This window comes from Phoenix dactylifera, chromosome 7, assembly GCF_051530095.1.
Source record: "Phoenix dactylifera cultivar Ajwa chromosome 7, Ajwa_hap1_PhDact_Kaust_v1.1, whole genome shotgun sequence".
Lineage (NCBI taxonomy): Eukaryota > Viridiplantae > Streptophyta > Magnoliopsida > Arecales > Arecaceae > Phoenix > Phoenix dactylifera.
Window position 1 is genome coordinate 28,121,597 of NC_143196.1, and position 17,876 is coordinate 28,139,472.

General features: G+C 39.7%; 3 protein-coding genes across 3 annotated transcripts; 1 reads left to right on the plus strand and 2 right to left on the minus strand.

The window, feature by feature from the left end:
• Nucleotides 1-1,768: 1,768 nt before the first annotated feature.
• On the plus strand, nt 1,769-6,863 carry LOC103720323 (putative beta-D-xylosidase 7). The gene is made up of 6 exons (XM_008809967.6): nt 1,769-2,237; nt 2,875-3,171; nt 3,248-3,417; nt 3,818-3,915; nt 4,594-5,358; nt 5,994-6,863. Exons 1-6 carry the CDS (start codon nt 1,839-1,841, stop codon nt 6,578-6,580), a joined length of 2,316 nt encoding a protein of 771 aa, XP_008808189.4. The 5' UTR covers nt 1,769-1,838; the 3' UTR covers nt 6,581-6,863.
• Nucleotides 6,864-9,203: 2,340 nt separating this feature from the next.
• On the minus strand, nt 9,204-11,898 carry LOC149753208 (uncharacterized). Its single transcript, XM_089924074.1, has 5 exons — nt 11,355-11,898; nt 10,783-11,108; nt 10,525-10,598; nt 9,295-10,090; nt 9,204-9,212 (listed from the first exon to the last, which is right to left on the minus strand). The coding sequence occupies exons 1-5, from the start codon at nt 11,896-11,898 to the stop codon at nt 9,204-9,206; spliced, it is 1,749 nt and encodes a 582-aa protein (XP_089780200.1).
• Nucleotides 11,899-12,436: 538 nt separating this feature from the next.
• LOC149753209 (uncharacterized) lies at nt 12,437-13,102 on the minus strand. The gene has a single exon (XM_089924075.1). The coding sequence runs from the start codon at nt 13,100-13,102 to the stop codon at nt 12,437-12,439; it is 666 nt and encodes a 221-aa protein (XP_089780201.1).
• Nucleotides 13,103-17,876: the final 4,774 nt, after the last annotated feature.

The following is a 17,876-nucleotide window of genomic DNA, read 5'->3' on the forward strand; positions in this document are numbered from 1 at the left end:
GCTTGGTTGTACTCGGATGCCAGCCCTCTCACCGGCATTTGGAGGTCAGGCTCCGACCAAGGATGAAGGTAGGGAGGCTAGGCAACTCAACCAAGCCCTCAGCATCAAGAAACAATAGGATGGGTGGCCGAAAAAGAAGAAAAACTTCGGTCATAAATAGGGAAAGTTTGTCCGTGATCAGTCCGGCGATTCATCGGCCGGATTCAAAGTGGAGCAGTGGCCTAACAATCGGAGAAAGGAAGAGAGGAAGCTTGCCTTGCCTCTGGCGGGTTCTCTTGGCCGAATCGACGGCAAATCCTCTTGTATTTCCCATGGAATACTTAGAGATCTAAACCTCTAATAGAAAAACTCCCAAGGTTGATGCCAAAGGAGTAAGGAAAAAACCCTTCTATAGATTAAGTTCGGTTTAAACATAGAGGGCTCGTTTGGTTCGCGGGAAGTATTTTCCTCCAAGGGAATATGATTCCTGGGAATCAGATTCCTAGGAAGAGGATACCTAGGAAAGTACTTTTGGCATGTTTGGTTAACCATGGGAAAGTAACAAATTTCCAAAGTGCTTATGTTTGGTTGACCATCCACTTTCCTAGGAAAGTTAAGTATAATTCCTATTATGCCCTTAATAAAAATTAGGTCTTTAATGTCTCTTTAATGCTTCTTTAATGCTGAAGGGTCTTTTTGGGAAAAAATAAAAAAGGAGTGATTCCCACCACATGGGAAAGTAACTTTCCCATGTTTCTCATGGGAAAGACTTTCCCATGAAATGTGGGAATCATATTCCCATGGGAATACAACTTTCCCATCTCTCTCCTTTGAAAACTCCAACCAAACAAGAGGCATTTCATTACTTTCCCGTTGACCATACTTTCCCCCCTCCTTTTCCTGCGAACCAAACGAGCCCAGAAGGATTTCGGTCGCCTTTAGTTTTTTCCTCTGGCGGAATCGGAGAAAGAAGGGGACTCCTATTCGGAGTCCGATTCCTTCCGCTCCCACATGCACAAGTAGTCTGATCCATTACTCACGTGAGCTTGTAGCCCAAATCATATATGGGTCAGTCAATGAACTGGGCCCTCTTCTATTACTCATATTCAACAAAACTTTGCAAAATATTATATATTGTCACCAAGAGTAGTAACAATTTTTTCCGCTCTTTTTTTTTTGCAACTCAAAAACTGGATGATCATTACCTTTTTATTTTTTTTTATTTTTTTTTTTGTTTTTACTTCAAGCGACTACCGTGGAGGTTGTTTGAATGAACAACCACCATTTTTAGAGTTCCATTAATATAAGAAGAGAAAAAAATATGTTTCATGCGTCATTATAACATGATGAGGAGTCTCTTATTCAGGAAACAACCCCCCACCCCCCCCCCCCCCCACAAAAAAAAAAGAAAAAAAAAAAGAAAAGAATATGTTTGAGTAGAGCTCACTTAATCTCACCGTTGGTGAGACCAGTCTGGTCAAGTTTGGACCATGGCGGGAAGCATGACATCGGTATGCAAACAAATCCATATGGGCCGTGGTCCAAACGCTCCTCCTTTTCTCCCCCTTCGCCCCCAAAAGCAGGGAAAAACTTCCTCTTGATCCCCAAAAATACCCCCATTAAACTTACCCCAGGGACCTCATAATATCTCATATCCCATGGGCATTTTTGTCATTCTAATGCGGTAGCGAGACCCTCTCACAGTCCTCTCTCTCATGACTTCTACGACGACGTATTTCCGTGACTTCCTCTACCTTCTCCCTCTTCTTCCTCTCGTTCTATATAACTACCACCAACCTCTCATACCTCCATAGCAGCCCCTCATATCTCCATAGCACCAATAACACTAGGACTAAAGGATGGGAATTCCTAGAGAGTTTCATTGCCTTCTTTTCTCTGTTCTTCTATTACCTTCCTTGGTCCTTTCAGTAGACCCACCATTTGCTTGTGATCTCTCAACTCCATCCACCAAGTCCTTTACCTTCTGTGAAACAACATTACCCATTGACAAAAGAGTGGATGATCTCATCTCACGCTTAACCTTGGAAGAGAAGATATCTCAACTGGGTGATAGCGCCCCTTCGATCCCCCGGCTCGGCGTGCCAGCCTATGAATGGTGGTCTGAGTCACTTCATGGGGTATCGAATTGGGGCCGTGGCATGCACTTCACCGGCCCCATTCGCACTGCAACAAGCTTCCCTCAAGTCATACTCACTGCAGCATCCTTCAATCCCCAGATTTGGTATCAAATCGGGCAGGTTCGCTCTTTATACCGTTTGGTCTGATGTAGTTCTTGATCTCATGCTTTCAGTGAATGCCATTGCTATAGAGGGATCGATACCCTCATTGTCTGAATCCTATCGAAATCAAAGTCTGGTAAACTATATGATCATTAATGCAGCTTGTTGTTGCTATTGGAAGTGAAGGTACCGACTGAATTAATGTTGTTAATCAAGAAAGCTTGCAAGCAATACCGGTCTCTGTCTTGTAAACTTTGGAGGCCATTGAAAGTAGTTTAGTTCTTAATATGAATATTATTGCTTCAGATTTATAAATGTTATTGTATCAACACTTGCGCTGAAAAGAATCTGAAACTTGGTGGTGTCGAAGCATGGTTAGTTTAAAACTTGTTACTGCTATAAATCATTTCAGAACTTGCATGCAAACAAGAATTTGATCATGAGTAATTCTATATTCTTATTGCATTTGACGTTTCCTGTTATCGAAGCTTGGACAGCTCGAAATGTTGGGTAAATTTATAACTAGTGTGAATGTTAGTTGCTGTATAAGTGCAGATGCTTGTAGTCCCTCTCACAACATTAAGAAAGATTGTCATCATGAGGGTTTTTTGCTTTTCTTTTTTGGTTTTCTCATACTGTCCTGTTACATTTCAAGGTTATCGGAACCGAGGCCCGGGCGATTTACAACAATGGCCAGGCACAAGGGTTAACATTCTGGGCGCCAAACGTCAATATATTCAGGGATCCCAGATGGGGAAGAGGCCAGGAGACTCCTGGTGAGGACCCGGTGACGGCAAGCAAGTATGCAGCCTCTTTTGTCAGGGGATTGCAGGGTGATTCCTTCGAAGGGGGAAGCTCTGCAGAGCTCAAGGCTTCAGCTTGCTGCAAGCACTACACTGCATATGACATGGATAATTGGGGTGGAAAATCTCGATTCACATTCGATGCCATCGTAAGTAGCGAGCAGTAAGGTCTGTTGTGATTGGAGGACAATTTAGTTCACTTTGATTAGTTTCTTTGATGTTCAGGTTTCAGCTCAGGATTTGGAGGACACTTACCAGCCTCCTTTCAAAAGCTGTGTTGAAGAAGGTAGAGCAAGTTGTATCATGTGCTCATACAATAGCGTCAATGGAGTCCCAACATGTGCTGATTCCAATCTCTTGTCAAAAACAGCAAGAGACTCTTGGGGGTTATATGGGTAAGACATTAAGCACAAAGATAAGAAGCTAACTCAAGCAAAATTTGGCCTCTGAGCTGATCGTTACTCTGTAGCTCTGGCTTTCCATTGCCACTCATTTGTCTTCTTTATAGGTCCTAATAAGTGGGACCTTGCACCTACTTGCTTAGCTAAATATAACCTTAATATCATGAAAAATGAAGTAGCTTTATGTTTTTGTGGGAAACAAGGGTACCCTATAAAGTAGCATGTTATTCTTGGGATGAGACTGAATCCTCCCCTAATGACTTCGTTGTTGGGAGGTTGAAATATTCTTTCACTTGGCTTGTTGAATGTTCCTCTCTATTGCTCTTATTGACATCTTCACAATTCCCATTACCAGCTACTAACGTTTCTTTCTTTGTTCTTTTTTTTTGATCAGATACATTGCCTCGGACTGTGATGCAGTTGCCACCATCCGTGATGCTCATGTCTATGCTAAAACTCCAGAAGATGCAGTTGGAGATGCTCTCAAAGCTGGTACGAAGTGTTTAGAACTTATACCAGCCAAATTCAATCGAAGAAATATTTGCAACTCCTTAAAAGCAAGATCAGCTTTTGGATTTGAAAATATCTTCTTTTATTCTTGTTTTATGTATAACACAAAAGTAAATTGAATAACACAATCTAATTAGAGAATATACCAGCCAAATTCCATCAATGATTTTGTAAAAAAAATCTTTCAGCTCCTTAAAATCAAATCATGCATTTAGATAACATATATATGTATATATATGTTTTCGTATTTACGGTTTAAGAACAGGGACTCATAAAGCTTTAATACTGGAGGTATAAGCATGCATCATAAGTTTCAGTAACCAAGTACACGGCCATAAAACAACATAATTTTCCCACACTAGCCACAGGAGAAAGGAAAGAATCCATAATGCTGCATTGGTGAAAGTAACTATATTCTTGTGGCCAGGGTAGTAAATTAGACTATGATTGTGTTGGGCAACAAATGATGATGTCAAACATTGCTTGTTTACCTCGAAACGGCCAGGTCTATCTATGAGAGTCATTTCTCAGTCATTCACTGCTCTCCCTATGAAAAAACCTCATATTTTTTCACAATTCATTAACATCGGAAACTTTTTGCAATTCATCAACATGATGGGTTACTCACTGAATAATTCAAAACTTCAAAAAAAATTTCAGGATTGGATTTGGACTGTGGCAACTACGTGCAAGAATATGCTATGTCTGCTGTCCAACAAGGAAAACTATCCGAAGAGGACATAAACCGAGCTCTCCGCAACCTGATCTCCACCAGAATGAGGCTGGGGCTCTTCAATGGAAATCCAGCATCCCAGCTCTATAGCAATATAGCTCCAAACCAAGTCTGCACACAAGAGCATCAGGACCTGGCCCTGGAAGCAGCCAGAGATGGCATCGTTCTGCTGAAGAACTCTATCAACACCCTTCCTTTGTCTAGATCGAAAGTTACATCCCTCGGCGTGATTGGCCCAAATGCGAACAGTGTTATGAAACTTATTGGTAACTATGCCGGGCCTCCATGCAAATACATCACTCCACTTCAAGTGCTGCAGAGCTATGTTAAGGACACCAGATACTTATCTGGGTGTGACACTGCTGCTTGTAATCCAAGTTCAGTCAGTGAAGCAGTCCAATTGGCAAGCTCAGTAGACTATGTGGTTATGTTCATGGGGTTGGATCAAGATCAGGAGAGGGAGGGGCTTGACAGAGTGAACTTGGTTCTCCCGGGAATGCAGCAAAGCCTCATCACCAGCGTGGCAAGAGCGGCAAAAAGGCCTGTGATCTTGGTGCTGTTATGTGGAGGTCCGGTAGATATCACATTTGCCAAGTATGAAGAGAAAATTGGAAGCATCTTGTGGGCTGGTTATCCTGGTGAGGCTGGTGGACTGGCCATTGCACAGGTTATTTTTGGAGAACATAACCCAGGTAAGACTTTCTAGTTTCTGCTTTGCTTATGCTATTCCTTAATCTTGGTAGTCATAGCTATACCACAAGAACTTCATGATTAAATTCTTGAGAGTATCCACCTGTTACCTCTGTTGAGAACATAAAATTAACTTGAGAGTACTCTTTTTTTATGGGAGAATGTGGAACTCATTCTGTACAAGATTATAGTCTGAAAATTCGACAGCAGGTTACCAATCTATGATCTCGTACACCTGTCCAGACCTCTTAGGACTATATCTTATGATCATTACCTCATGCTAACTCTAAAAAAATGCTGATTGGTTAGCTAGAATTGAGAAGAAGAATTTTTTTTTTAAAAAAAAAAAATATGTTAAAGCCACTTGGAAGAATGGCAAGAATGCATAGTAAGCTACACAGAAGGTGAAGCATCTTTGCTGATATCCCAATAAAAATTAGAAAAAAAGAAAAATATTACAGCTTGGAGTTGATGAAAGAAAGCATTAATTTTTAAATTTTAATGGATTTTTGAGGATTACATTTAAACTTCACCCATGTTTCTAACAATCCAAACTTTTTAGACTTTTAAATATATTTTTTAGTAATTAAACTAGCTACCTCCATGTTAAGTGATTTGGTTTACTATTCTGATGCAGGGGGGAAATTGCCAGTCACTTGGTATCCGCAGTCATTTACAAGTGTCCCCATGACCAACATGAGGATGAGAGCTGACCCTGCCTCTGGATATCCAGGCCGCACCTATCGATTCTACACCGGCAAAACTGTGTTCGATTTTGGTTACGGCCTCAGCTTCTCCAATTATTCTTATCAATTTAGTGCTGAATCTGAGAACACAATCTACATGAACAAATCGATCAGTCTCGGCGCATTCAAGATGTCAGATACTCTAAGTTACAACATCACAAGTATGGACTCTGAAGCATGCGAGAAACTCAAGTTCTCAACAGTTGTTGGAGTTAAAAACCATGGACCAATGGATGGAAAGCATCCAGTGTTGCTTTTCCTGCGCTGGCCTAATGTCCTGCATGGGAGACCTATGAAACAATTGATAGGATTCCAAAGCGTGCACCTGAAGGCAGGGGAAAGAACTGATGTTAAATTTGTTGTGAGCCCATGCAAGCACCTCAGCCGAACCAACATAGATGGCGCAAAGGTGTTGGACCAGGGATCTCATTTCTTGGTGACTGGAAAGAAGGAATATCAGATCAGCATCATGGCATGAACTGCTTGTGAGATGGTTCGCAAGCTCAGAGATTTGCATTCTTCTTATAAGAAGAAAAACCTTAAAAATATTTAGACCCTTCAAGGTGTAGCTCATGGAAATGCGCTAAAGAGTTCTCTTCCAAACTAGCGTCCAAATGAAAAATAAATGATGTCTTAGTGAAGCACCTCCCTTTTAGAAAAGGCTTTTTGTAGTGAGCTTTAGAGCATAGCATGTCACAGAGAGAATGTTTCTTTCAGAGATTTTAAGAAATCCATGCAGTGCACAATTAGTTTCTCTTTCAGTGTATGAGTCAATGCTTTATATCTTGTCTTGGTATTATTTTCTATTTTTAGGGGGCCTTGGCGATAAGATTGCTTCATTGTGACTTGGGTGAGCTTTTATGCTCATGGGGATAAGGCTGTGTACAACTAACCCTCCACAACCCTGCACGGATCGAAAGCCTTGTGCAATGGGGCATCCTTTTATGAGCATTGGCATACTGGGCTTCAATTGTTATGAGTCATTTTATGATTTTCTTGAAGATTTTAGTTTTCCCTTCTACATTAATGTTAACAAACTCAAAATCACTGCATGTCTTTCACAAGAAATATTCACAAGCGACAACAGGTATTGAGTATAACTCCTTTCTGAGAGCCCACCTATTATTCATCATTTTTGTCAAGACTTACTTTCAAATTTCAATGCTCATAAGGGTAAAAACTAAATTAATTCTCAAGAATGTTCGAGAAGGGCATGAAGGAAATGGCCAGCCAAGCTGTAAACTTTTTTGTCAAATGTTGGAACTCATTCCTTACAGAAAGCATGAAGTCTTCATGCTGAAAGCACTATTTATGTGTTTGATATCGATTCACCACAATTCGAATCAATACCTTTGGGGCATCACCTTTCTTTGATGTTCTACAGAGTTTCTTGTTAAAGTGCTTTAAGAAACTCAATGCATTGGATCACCATGCAGAGCTGCCGTCCAAACTCTTCCATATTTCTCTTTCTATTACCACTTGATGAATTCATGGCCATAGATACTACTTGTAAGAGGAAATGCTTTAACTTGGCTAGTACTTGTCTGGCTGAGAACTGTGATGATCCACTCTGATCAATTCATTTTCCATTTTCAGTTGCTTAGTAGATTGTCCTTGCATTACATATTGTCATACTCCTGTCGACTCTTCATTATAGAAGTCAAAGACTGCTAGAAGAACCTAGCAGGGCACATGATGTATTTGGTCATTCAGAGATACATAGTATTGAAATGACTTAACAAAAGAGAGCTTTATCTCTTTCAAGCTACCATTTGTTCTTGAGTAGACATCTTGTTTGAGATTGGAGTTGTACTGAGCTTGTAGGCTTGCTCACCAGATTTAGGCTCCAAAGAAGAGCAACTGCAGATGATTCCAGTGAGGGTGTTAGGGTCCAAAGTATTATCAAAGAGTGCTCCTCTCATAATATCCCCTTCTCTTCAAGGAGGTTCGCTTGCACGAAGATAAGCCAGCCTTATCTTGAGTTAAGCACATCATCAAGCCTGATGGTATGTCTACGCTTTGATCGCAATCTCTTTAAGAAATTTTTAGGGTTTCTATTTTTTTTTCTTCAAAACCTATGCTTCTATTATATATTTTGATAATTAGATCTTAAGTTTTGATCTGCTTTTCTTGCATGCAATGATGCATGATCCAGCCCAATTTTGGGTTATTATGTTTTTATAATTGAATTTTAGGCTTTGGTAAGCTTTTATTGATGGAATAATTAATCTTAAATCATACCTTGATTCGCTAAATCCATCTTGGATTGAACTCTGAGATGCGTGCGCAGCAACTGAGATTGCTCTGATCTGGACAAAGATTAGCGTGATCTGGATAGAAATTAGCGAAAGATCTTCTGGAGAGAGAGCTCTTAATGCATGTATTAGAGAAGGGGTCTGACAGGCTATTTATAGCCCTCTCCAGGGACCAAACGCCGTGATTAGTTACACCTGTGAAAAGTCACCCCCCATCAAGGCAACCTTTCACTGCCGTGCAATTACCTTAATGCCCGTGTGATTATCAGGATTTACGAAATTCAAGGGACACTTGTCAAATGTGGGTTTTAATTAAACGGGATCAGGGTTTAATTAAAACGGGATCCAACATTCTCCCACTTGGACCATATTGACGTCATTTGTCAATGTGGGCCACAACTTGACGAGATCCCAACATTCTCCCACTTGGACCATATTGACAAGTGAAATATCCTTAGCACTTGAATGTTATAATCTTTATACGCGTGTTCTTTCTATCCTGATATCAATTTGGGCAAACTTTATGTTTGATTACTTTGAGAATAATAATACGAACCATGGCGGAAATAATACTTATTTGATCGGCGTATAACCTTCCATGATCACTATATTACTAAATCATCATAACCAAACCCTTATGAATGAACTTCTCATAAAATCCATTCTTTGGTCACCATTTCTGCTACCATAATATGCATAAACCACATGAATTCATTAAAGCAGAAAATATAATAAATGTGATTTACAACCATCTGAAATGTGCACAATAATACATCAATTAATTTATACAAAAAAGGCCCATTTGACTGACATGCTCCTTATGCAATCCCGGGGTTATTGCTTTGGTCAAAGGATCTGCCAACATAAGCACAGTATTGATGTATTGAACTGAAACTTTATAGTCATCACATTTTTCTTTTATAACAAGATATTTCACCTCCATGTGCTTATTTCCATTGGATATCTTGTTATTCTTTATTGAGGAAACTGCTGCTAAATTATCACAATATAACTTTATGGGCCTTGAAATAGTGTCCACGATCTGTAGGCCTGTGATAAAGTTCCTCAACCAAATAGCCTGTGTAACTGCATCATAGCATGCTAATAACTCAGCCTCCATTGTTGAAGCAACTGTTATCTTTTGCTTCGAACTCTTCCACGAGACTGCACCACCAGCTAGTAGAAAGATATAACCTGATGTTGATTTTCTACTATCTGGACATCTCGCAAAGTCTGAGTCTGAGTATCCAACTATCTCCAAAAGATCGGATTTGTTGTATGTGAGCATATGATCTTGAGTTCCTTGAAGATATCTTAATACTTTCTTTGCAGCTTTCCAATGTTCCATTTCTGGATTAGCTTGAAATCTCCCCAGTAATCCCACAACATATGCTATATCAGGTCTGGTACAGACTTGAGCATACATTAAAGTCCCAATTAGTGAAGCATATGGAAATGCTTTCATATGCTCCCTTTCAATTTCATTCCTCGGAGATTGTGATTGGCTCAACTTTTCACCTTTAGTAATAGGCACTGGGCTTGGTTTGGAATTTTCTATACCAAATCTCTCCAACATTTTCTTAATGTAGGCTTTTTGAGATAGACAAACTTTTTCCTTAGATCTATCTCTATGAACCTCAATGCCGATGACATATGAGGCTTCACCCATATCCTTCATATCAAAATTACTGGAGAGAAATTGCTTAGTCTCTCTAAGCAATGCCAAATCACTGCTAGCAAGCAAAATGTCATCTACATATAGGACTAGAAAAATAAATCGACTCCCACTGATCTTAAGATAAATACATCTATCAACAACGTTTTCTACAAAGCCAAATGTAGAAATGACGTTATTGAACTTAAGATACCACTGTCGGGATGATTGCTTGAGTCCATATATAGACTTATTTAGCTTGCAAACTTTTTGACTCTGACCTTCTGAAACAAAACCTTCAGGTTGTTTCATGTAAACTTCTTCCTCTAAATCTCCATTAAGAAATGCAGTTCTCACATCCATTTGGTGCAGCTCTAAGTCAAAATGAGCCACCAAAGCCATAATTATCCTTAAAGAATCCTTCTTTGAAACTGGAGAGAAGGTTTCATGATAATCAATACCCTCCTTTTGAGTAAATCCTTTGGCAACAAGTCTGGCCTTATGTCGCTCTACCTTGCCTTTGGAGTCTCTTTTGGTTTTAAAAACCCATTTGCAGCGTACTGCAGTAGCTCCAGGAGGTAGTTCAACTAGATTCCAAACATTATTTTTAGCCATAGAATCTATCTCATCTTTCATAGCATCTAGCCATTTGGAGGAATTTACTGAACTTATGGCTTGTGAGAAATTTATTGGATCATCTATATTCCCTATGTCATAATCGCTTTCTTGAAGGTATACTATATAATCTGGTGGAATTGGAGATCTCCTTACCCTTGATGACCTTCTTAAAGTTGCTTCTTGATCCACTGGTTCTATAGGTGGAGGAGCAACATTCTCAGTGATAACTGGCACAGATTCAAGTGGAACATTAATAGTAGACTCATCCTCCTCCAAATCATTATCAATGATAGGTGGAGGAATCATTGGCTGCTTATTTGAATCTTGCACATCATACGGAGTTTGCTTATCCTCAAAATTAATTTCTTGAGGTTTTATACTCCCACTGATTTGGTCATTTTCAAGAAATCTAGCATTTCTTGTCTCCACAATCCTCAAAGTATGATTAGGACAGTAAAATCTGTATCCCTTGGACTTTTCTGGATAACCAATAAAATAACAACTAATGGTTCTAAAGTCCAACTTTTTCTCTTGTGGGTTGTACACCCTTGCCTCAGCTTGACACCCCCAAATGTGTAGATGTCTTAAACTAGGTTTCCTACCTGTCCAAACTTCATAGGGTGTTTTTGGGATAGCTTTAGTAGGAACCCTGTTTAGAATATACGCAGCGGTTTTTAAGGCATCACCCCACAGAGAAATTGGAAGAGTTGAGAGACTAATCATACTTCTTACCATCTCCATTAATGTTCGGTTTCTTCTTTCCGCAACTCCATTTTGATCAGGAGTACCAGGCATAGTGTATTGTGCAACTATACCTTGCTCTTGAAAAAATCGAGCAAATGGACCTAAATGTTGTCCAGTTTCAGTATACCTACCGTAGTATTCACCACCTCTATCTGATCTCACAACTTTAATCTTTTTATCAAGTTGTAACTCTACCTCTGTTTTGAAAAGCTTAAAGGCATTTAATGCCTCAGCCTTGTCATACAACAAGTAGAGATACCCATAGCGTGAGTAATCATCAATAAAGGTGATAAAAGATTTATGACCAGTAAAACATGGGGTCGAAAAGGGCCCACATATATCTGTATGTATGACATCCAATAAATATTTGCTTCTTATAGCACCTTTCTTAAACTTGTTAGTCTGCTTTCCCTTGATGCAGTCTAAACAAGTTTCAAAATCACCATAGTCAAGAGTTGGTAAAATTCCATCATTTACTAATCTCTTGATTCTTTTATGGAGATATGGCCTAATCTTCGGTGCCATAACATAGAGGAATTTTCATTTATTATGCTACGTTTTAATCCATAATGATCTTTATTTTGCAGGGATAAAAGGGATAGCTCAAAGGATGTATCAAGGTCTAATTTGAATAGACCATCCTCTAACAAGCAATTACCAACAATAATATTATTCAAGGAAAGGTTTACAAAAGACCGTCCAAATAAAATGGTATATCCAAAGGAAACAAGTTTCGAAATAGATATTAGGTTTCTAGAAAATCTAGGTACATAAAAGGTATTTTCTAGGTACAAAATATGGCCAGTCTTTAAGGTTAATTTGAACGTTCCAACAACTTCCACATGTGAACGCATCTTATTTCCCATTATGATGCTTCGCTCACTTTCCGTTGGAATTCTTTTGTTCAATAATCCCTGCAAAGTTTTACATATATGGATAGTAGCACCAGAGTCAATCCACCATGTGTTATGAGGTACATCAATAAAATTTGATTCATAACACACTAAGGAAAGAGAAGTACCTTTCTTTTCGAGCCATTTCTTGTACTTGATGCAGTCCTTTTTCAAATGTCCCTGTTTCCTACAGAAGAAGCACTTATTTGCCTTTTATCAGTCACTTTGGCTGACACTTTCATTTTCTTCTTCTTAACAGGAATATGATGACTGGTACCGCCGACCTCTTTATGTCCTTTTCCCTTATGAGAGGTGAGATAAACACTCTCTTGCCTCTCTTGTTTTATTCTCTGCTCTTCATCAACACACATGGCTAGAAGTTGATTCATAGTCCATTTTTCTGTATGTGTGTTGTATGAGATCTTAAATGGTGCATATTCCATAGGCAGAGAATTAAGAACAAAGTGTACAAGAAAAGTCTCTGACATGTCTACTTCCAATAATTTTAATTGGGCAGCGATGTCACGTAATTCCATAATGTGTTCGCGTATGCCACCATTATCATTATACTTCAAGGAAGCAAACCTTGATATTAAGGTGCTGGCTAGGGCTTTCTTTGAACTCACAAATTGCTCTTCTACTGCTGTTAAGAATTCTTTTGCAGTTTTGCAATCAAGAATTGAACCCCTTATCTTTCTGGAGATATGATTTTGTATGAGTAAAAGACTTAAGCGGTTTGACCGTTCCCACCTCTCATACAACTTTTTCTCCTCTGGCGTAGTTTCCTCTGTGGGGACAGGTGGCATGTCCTCACGAAGTGCCAGATCAATATCCATGCACCCTAAAGTAAATGTCAGTCTTTCTTTCCATTCCGAGAAATTTGAACCATTAAGTATTGGGATGCATGATGTGGATTGTGAAAAAACTGTCGGAAACAAAGCTGCAAAACATATGCTTACTATCAATATGCATGCTATAATTATGCTAAAATCTTATCTAAATCACTAACCCATATTAGCAATTTAGTGAGTGAATCAAAATTAACTTTACATGATTTACCCCTTTACGATAAAACTAATGCATTAAGTATGATATTTAATGAACTTTAATATATCTAGTTAGAAAAATCCAAAGAATAACAGCCAGATCAGCTCCAGATCGGTGGTGGAGCACTAGGCTCACTTAAGTACCAGCCTTTCTTAGGCACGTATGCCTTTTTGACAAGCTTTTCTTAGACACCGTTATTCAATGGATAAAATTTTACTAGATATTGTTCAATATTAATAAAGAATTCAAGGCCTTTGGGCAACAAAATTTCATCATAAATATCATACTAATAACATTATTTCATCCCATCATTAACTTTGTATAATGATTTTCCTTTGGGGCCAGTTCATTATATATGATGCAAATATTCAATTTCATAAGATGATGATAAAAAGACTCTTTATTGATTAAATTAAACTAAAGCATTCTAAAATTTATGGGATGCTTTGGCTCGTCACCACAAATATATAAAAATTTAATCATTTATATATCTTTTCCTACATAAGATGCTTTGGCTCGTCTCATGCATATATCATCCTTTTATCATGAAAAATATGAATAATTTAAACAATCATGTATCATCATAAGAAAGCATATAAATTGATCATTTATGTAATAAATTCATTACAGAGACCAATATGTAATAATCAGTGTACCGTTCTGTAATGAAGCCTAAGTACAGGGATCAAATAAATATACTTTAGGACCTTTCTGTAATTTAACTTTCGGCTAGGGACCATAGATGAATTTCGGAATCCCCTTGTTCAGAATAACATATTGTCAGGGGTTTCTTTGCAAAACTCACAGTTTAGTCAAAAGGATTCGGGTTTCGGGTTGTGGGTCGAAACCCAATAACCCGGAACCTGTTAATCCCTTCACCTTTTTTTTTTTTTTTAATTAACCGGATTCGGATTGCGGGTTTAGAAAACCCGAAACCCAACACTATTCATCTTCTTCCCCAAACGAAAAGAGGAGAAGGGGGCCAAAACCAGTGGCCCTTTCTCTCCTAAACGACGGCGGCGCAACCGCCGCCGCCGCCCATAGGCATGGCCGCAGGCCGCGGGGCGGCCACAAGGCGGGGCCGGAGGCCGGGGGTCGGCCGCGGGGTGCGGCCGCAGCCCGCGGTCGTGGGCCGCAGGGGCGTCGGCCGCAGGCCGTGCTGCGGGCGCCGTGGGTGGCGCGGCTGGCGCCGTTGGCAGTGGCCGGGGCCGTTTAGCGGCGGGCCGCAGGCCATGGCGGCCGGTTTTTTTTTTTTTTTCCTTCGCCCGCGGTGGCCATGGCGGCCACGGCGGGTTGCAGCCGCTGCCGGCTCGCCGGGGGGCGGGTCGCAGCGGCGGCCGGGGAGGCGGCGGCTGGATGGTGGCCCTGTTGGCCACCTGTTAGGACGGGGAGGGCCGCGACCGAGACCCGCCGCAGCGGCGGCCATGGCAGCGGCTCTCCCTTCCTTATTTTCTTGAGTAAAAATGGAAGAAGGGGAAAGATGGGAAGAGTTTAGTCCCACATCGCCCAAATGAAGACAATTCATTGCTTTAAGGAATATGGAAAAAACTTCTGATTCCGAGATAAGAGTTTAGTCCCACATCGGTCAGAGAAAAATCTTTCATATGTTTAAATAACATTGGGGTCTCCATTTTTCTCACCTAACAGTTTAAACGGGTATGATTTATTTTGGAATTTAATCCACCCGCTCTGATACCATTGATGGAATAATTAATCTTAAATCATACCTTGATTCGCTAAATCTATCTTGGATTGAACTCTGAGATGCGTGCGCAGCAACTGAGATTGCTCTGATCTGGACAAAGATTAGCGTGATCTGGACAGAAATTAGCGAAAGATCTTCTGGAGAGAGAGCTCTTAATGCATGTATTAGAGAAGGGGTCTGACAGGCTATTTATAGCCCTCTCCAGGGACCAAACGCCGTGAAAAGTCACCCCCCATCAAGGCAACCTTTCACTGCCGTGCAATTACCTTAATGCCCGTGTGATTATCAGGATTTACGAAATTCAAGGGACACTTGTCAAATGTGGGTTTTAATTAAACGGGATCAGGGTTTAATTAAAACGGGATCCAACATTTATTGTATCATATAAAGAACATGATCCAAGCATGTTTCATAATTGTCTATCATGCTTCATCTGGCTAAAGTATCGATCATCATTGCCATGCAAAAATCTGATAAGATTGCCAGGCATTACAAGGCTGTGCACAAATTAGAGAAAATCTGATCTATTATTGAACTACTTGTGCGTTGTTGCGGGTTATCGAGAGGTTCTCAAAATTTTTCGAGATATAATTGCAGATCTTCGTATAGTTCTCAATGTTGTCCTTGTTAAGTGGAGCTTTTCCCCAAGAACCGTAATGTGCAATGGATTTTTCAATAATTGTTGTATACCATTACTACTATTTGGAAGGGTTTTTTTCCTGTAATTGCAATGTGCAATGGGGTTTGCCTACAAGTCAAGTTGTTTTTAGTTAGGCATTGATATTTATTTTTAAATATTAGATGCTTCATAATTAATTAAGCATGTTGGTGCATGTTATTTGAAATTAGATGCCTGATAATCACTTATCGTGTGCATGTATTATGGGCTTCTTATTGGTGCATGTTATAATCCTGAAAGCTTAGTCTATAATTGTTGGTTTTGAATTCGCATTATATAGATGACAGTTCCAACAATGACATCGAATTGGTTCGAACAATGACATCGAATTGGTTCGTATCTTTTCAGCTGCCTTTACTATTCTTGTGGTATGTGTGGTTCTAGGTTCAGCTCACTCAGAAGGTTTAGGAACATCCCCACAGAGCCTTCTAGCTCCAGAAGTAGTATAGAAGTGAACACATGCATAAAATCTTCCATGAGGGACCTTCAAATTGTGTCCATTACCTATGTATGGAAATCGAGCCTTTCATTAATTTAACCCAATTACTTAGGGATCGTAGGATTCTAAAGGATTCCATTCATGTAATTGAGTAGTAATTAGCAATGTTCCTATTTATCGGGTCGTAATATCAAAAAATAGGGTTTTGGGGAGACGATGAGCAGATATTTCGATCAGGTGTTGAGAGCTATCTTTGGGATTCTGGACATTTACACCCTAGTACATCCGAAGATTGAGACAAATTCTTCTTATTACCTATAGTTCAGTGTAAAATGAGCTTTCTATTGATTTGCTTTAATTTCCATGAATTTTTTGATCCCTAGATGGAAATATTTTGAAATGGTGGCCTCCTAGTGGTGGTCCATCTTGATTGTTATTTCACATATGTCTTCTCTACTGGATGAGAAGGCTCTGCGAATGATTCTACTATTTTAAACGATATACTAATATCCCGTTGGAAACAGAACATGTCAAATTTTAAATAAGCCCGGCTTGAAGTCCGACTCAAACAAGAATGTAGTTTAGGCCCAAAGCCCAGCCTATGATCAGCTCTACTCTCAAGAGCTCGTGTGCTCCATCAGGCATGACCGCTCAGCTAACGATCAGTCTCACACAATCTCTTTTCTGGTGAATGTTTGGACTTCTAAGCTAAACAATGATAGCTTGAATTGTGTCCCCATGTCACGTAATTAAAAAACAATGAAGTTAGGTGCTCATGCTACTGTCCTGCATCATAGCCCAGTGAATTATTTGGCATTGTAAATTGAATCCATTGTGCCTGAGAACATGCAGAAGGAAAGAAACAATATCCGTTGGGGAATGCAGTATTCAAAAGATTAATGCACAGTAGCAGGCCTAGGGTGGATATAGACAATGCGAGGGCAGAAGAAAGGTGGTGGAAGAAATGAAGAGCAAAGCAATGTTGGTAAGGGCCATGGGGGGGAGGTTGGTGAACCAATGAAGGGAAGTTGAGTCTACAGTCACAGCAAAAGTGACCTGAAGGACCTTGACATTATGGTGGAGAGGACATTTCAAAAAGGACACCATGGTGGAGAGGTTGGTGACCCAATAAAGCGAAGTCGAGACTAAAGTCACAGCAAAACATGACCTTAACAAGGCTGCATCATGGATCAATCAAGCATGCACAGCCAGAACCATACTAACAAACAAATATAAAACAAAAGGAAGCAAGAACAAAAGAAGAAGGGAGAGGTCTCTGCCTCTGAGTGGTCCATAGTAGGAAGTAATCTATTCCTACACTATTTAAAATAATAAATTAAATTAGATGATGCCCATGCAGGTAGAAATTCGAGTCTCTTCAATTTTACTGATATCATAATTTTTGAATTTTTACATGAATCATGATTGAGATTGAGAAAATTTTTTTTTCAAATCACTGACTTAGCTTCATTGTTAAACCCTATTCACTGACTCCATGGATTTTTATTGCTGAAAAAGGACACCATGGATTTTAAATTCTGGCTGAAGACCCACTTCTCAGCACCAGCAGGGCTATCTGAAGCGGTCCCCATGCATCGAAGGAAGAGATTTGGAAGTCAAAAGTGGGTATATTAATAAAGTTAAAAAGTAGATTACAGCTATGGAGGTCGGCGCAGTACATTTAGGACTTCAAAAAATTAGTAGATGCAATGGTTCCCATGTGGCTGTTAATATATACGC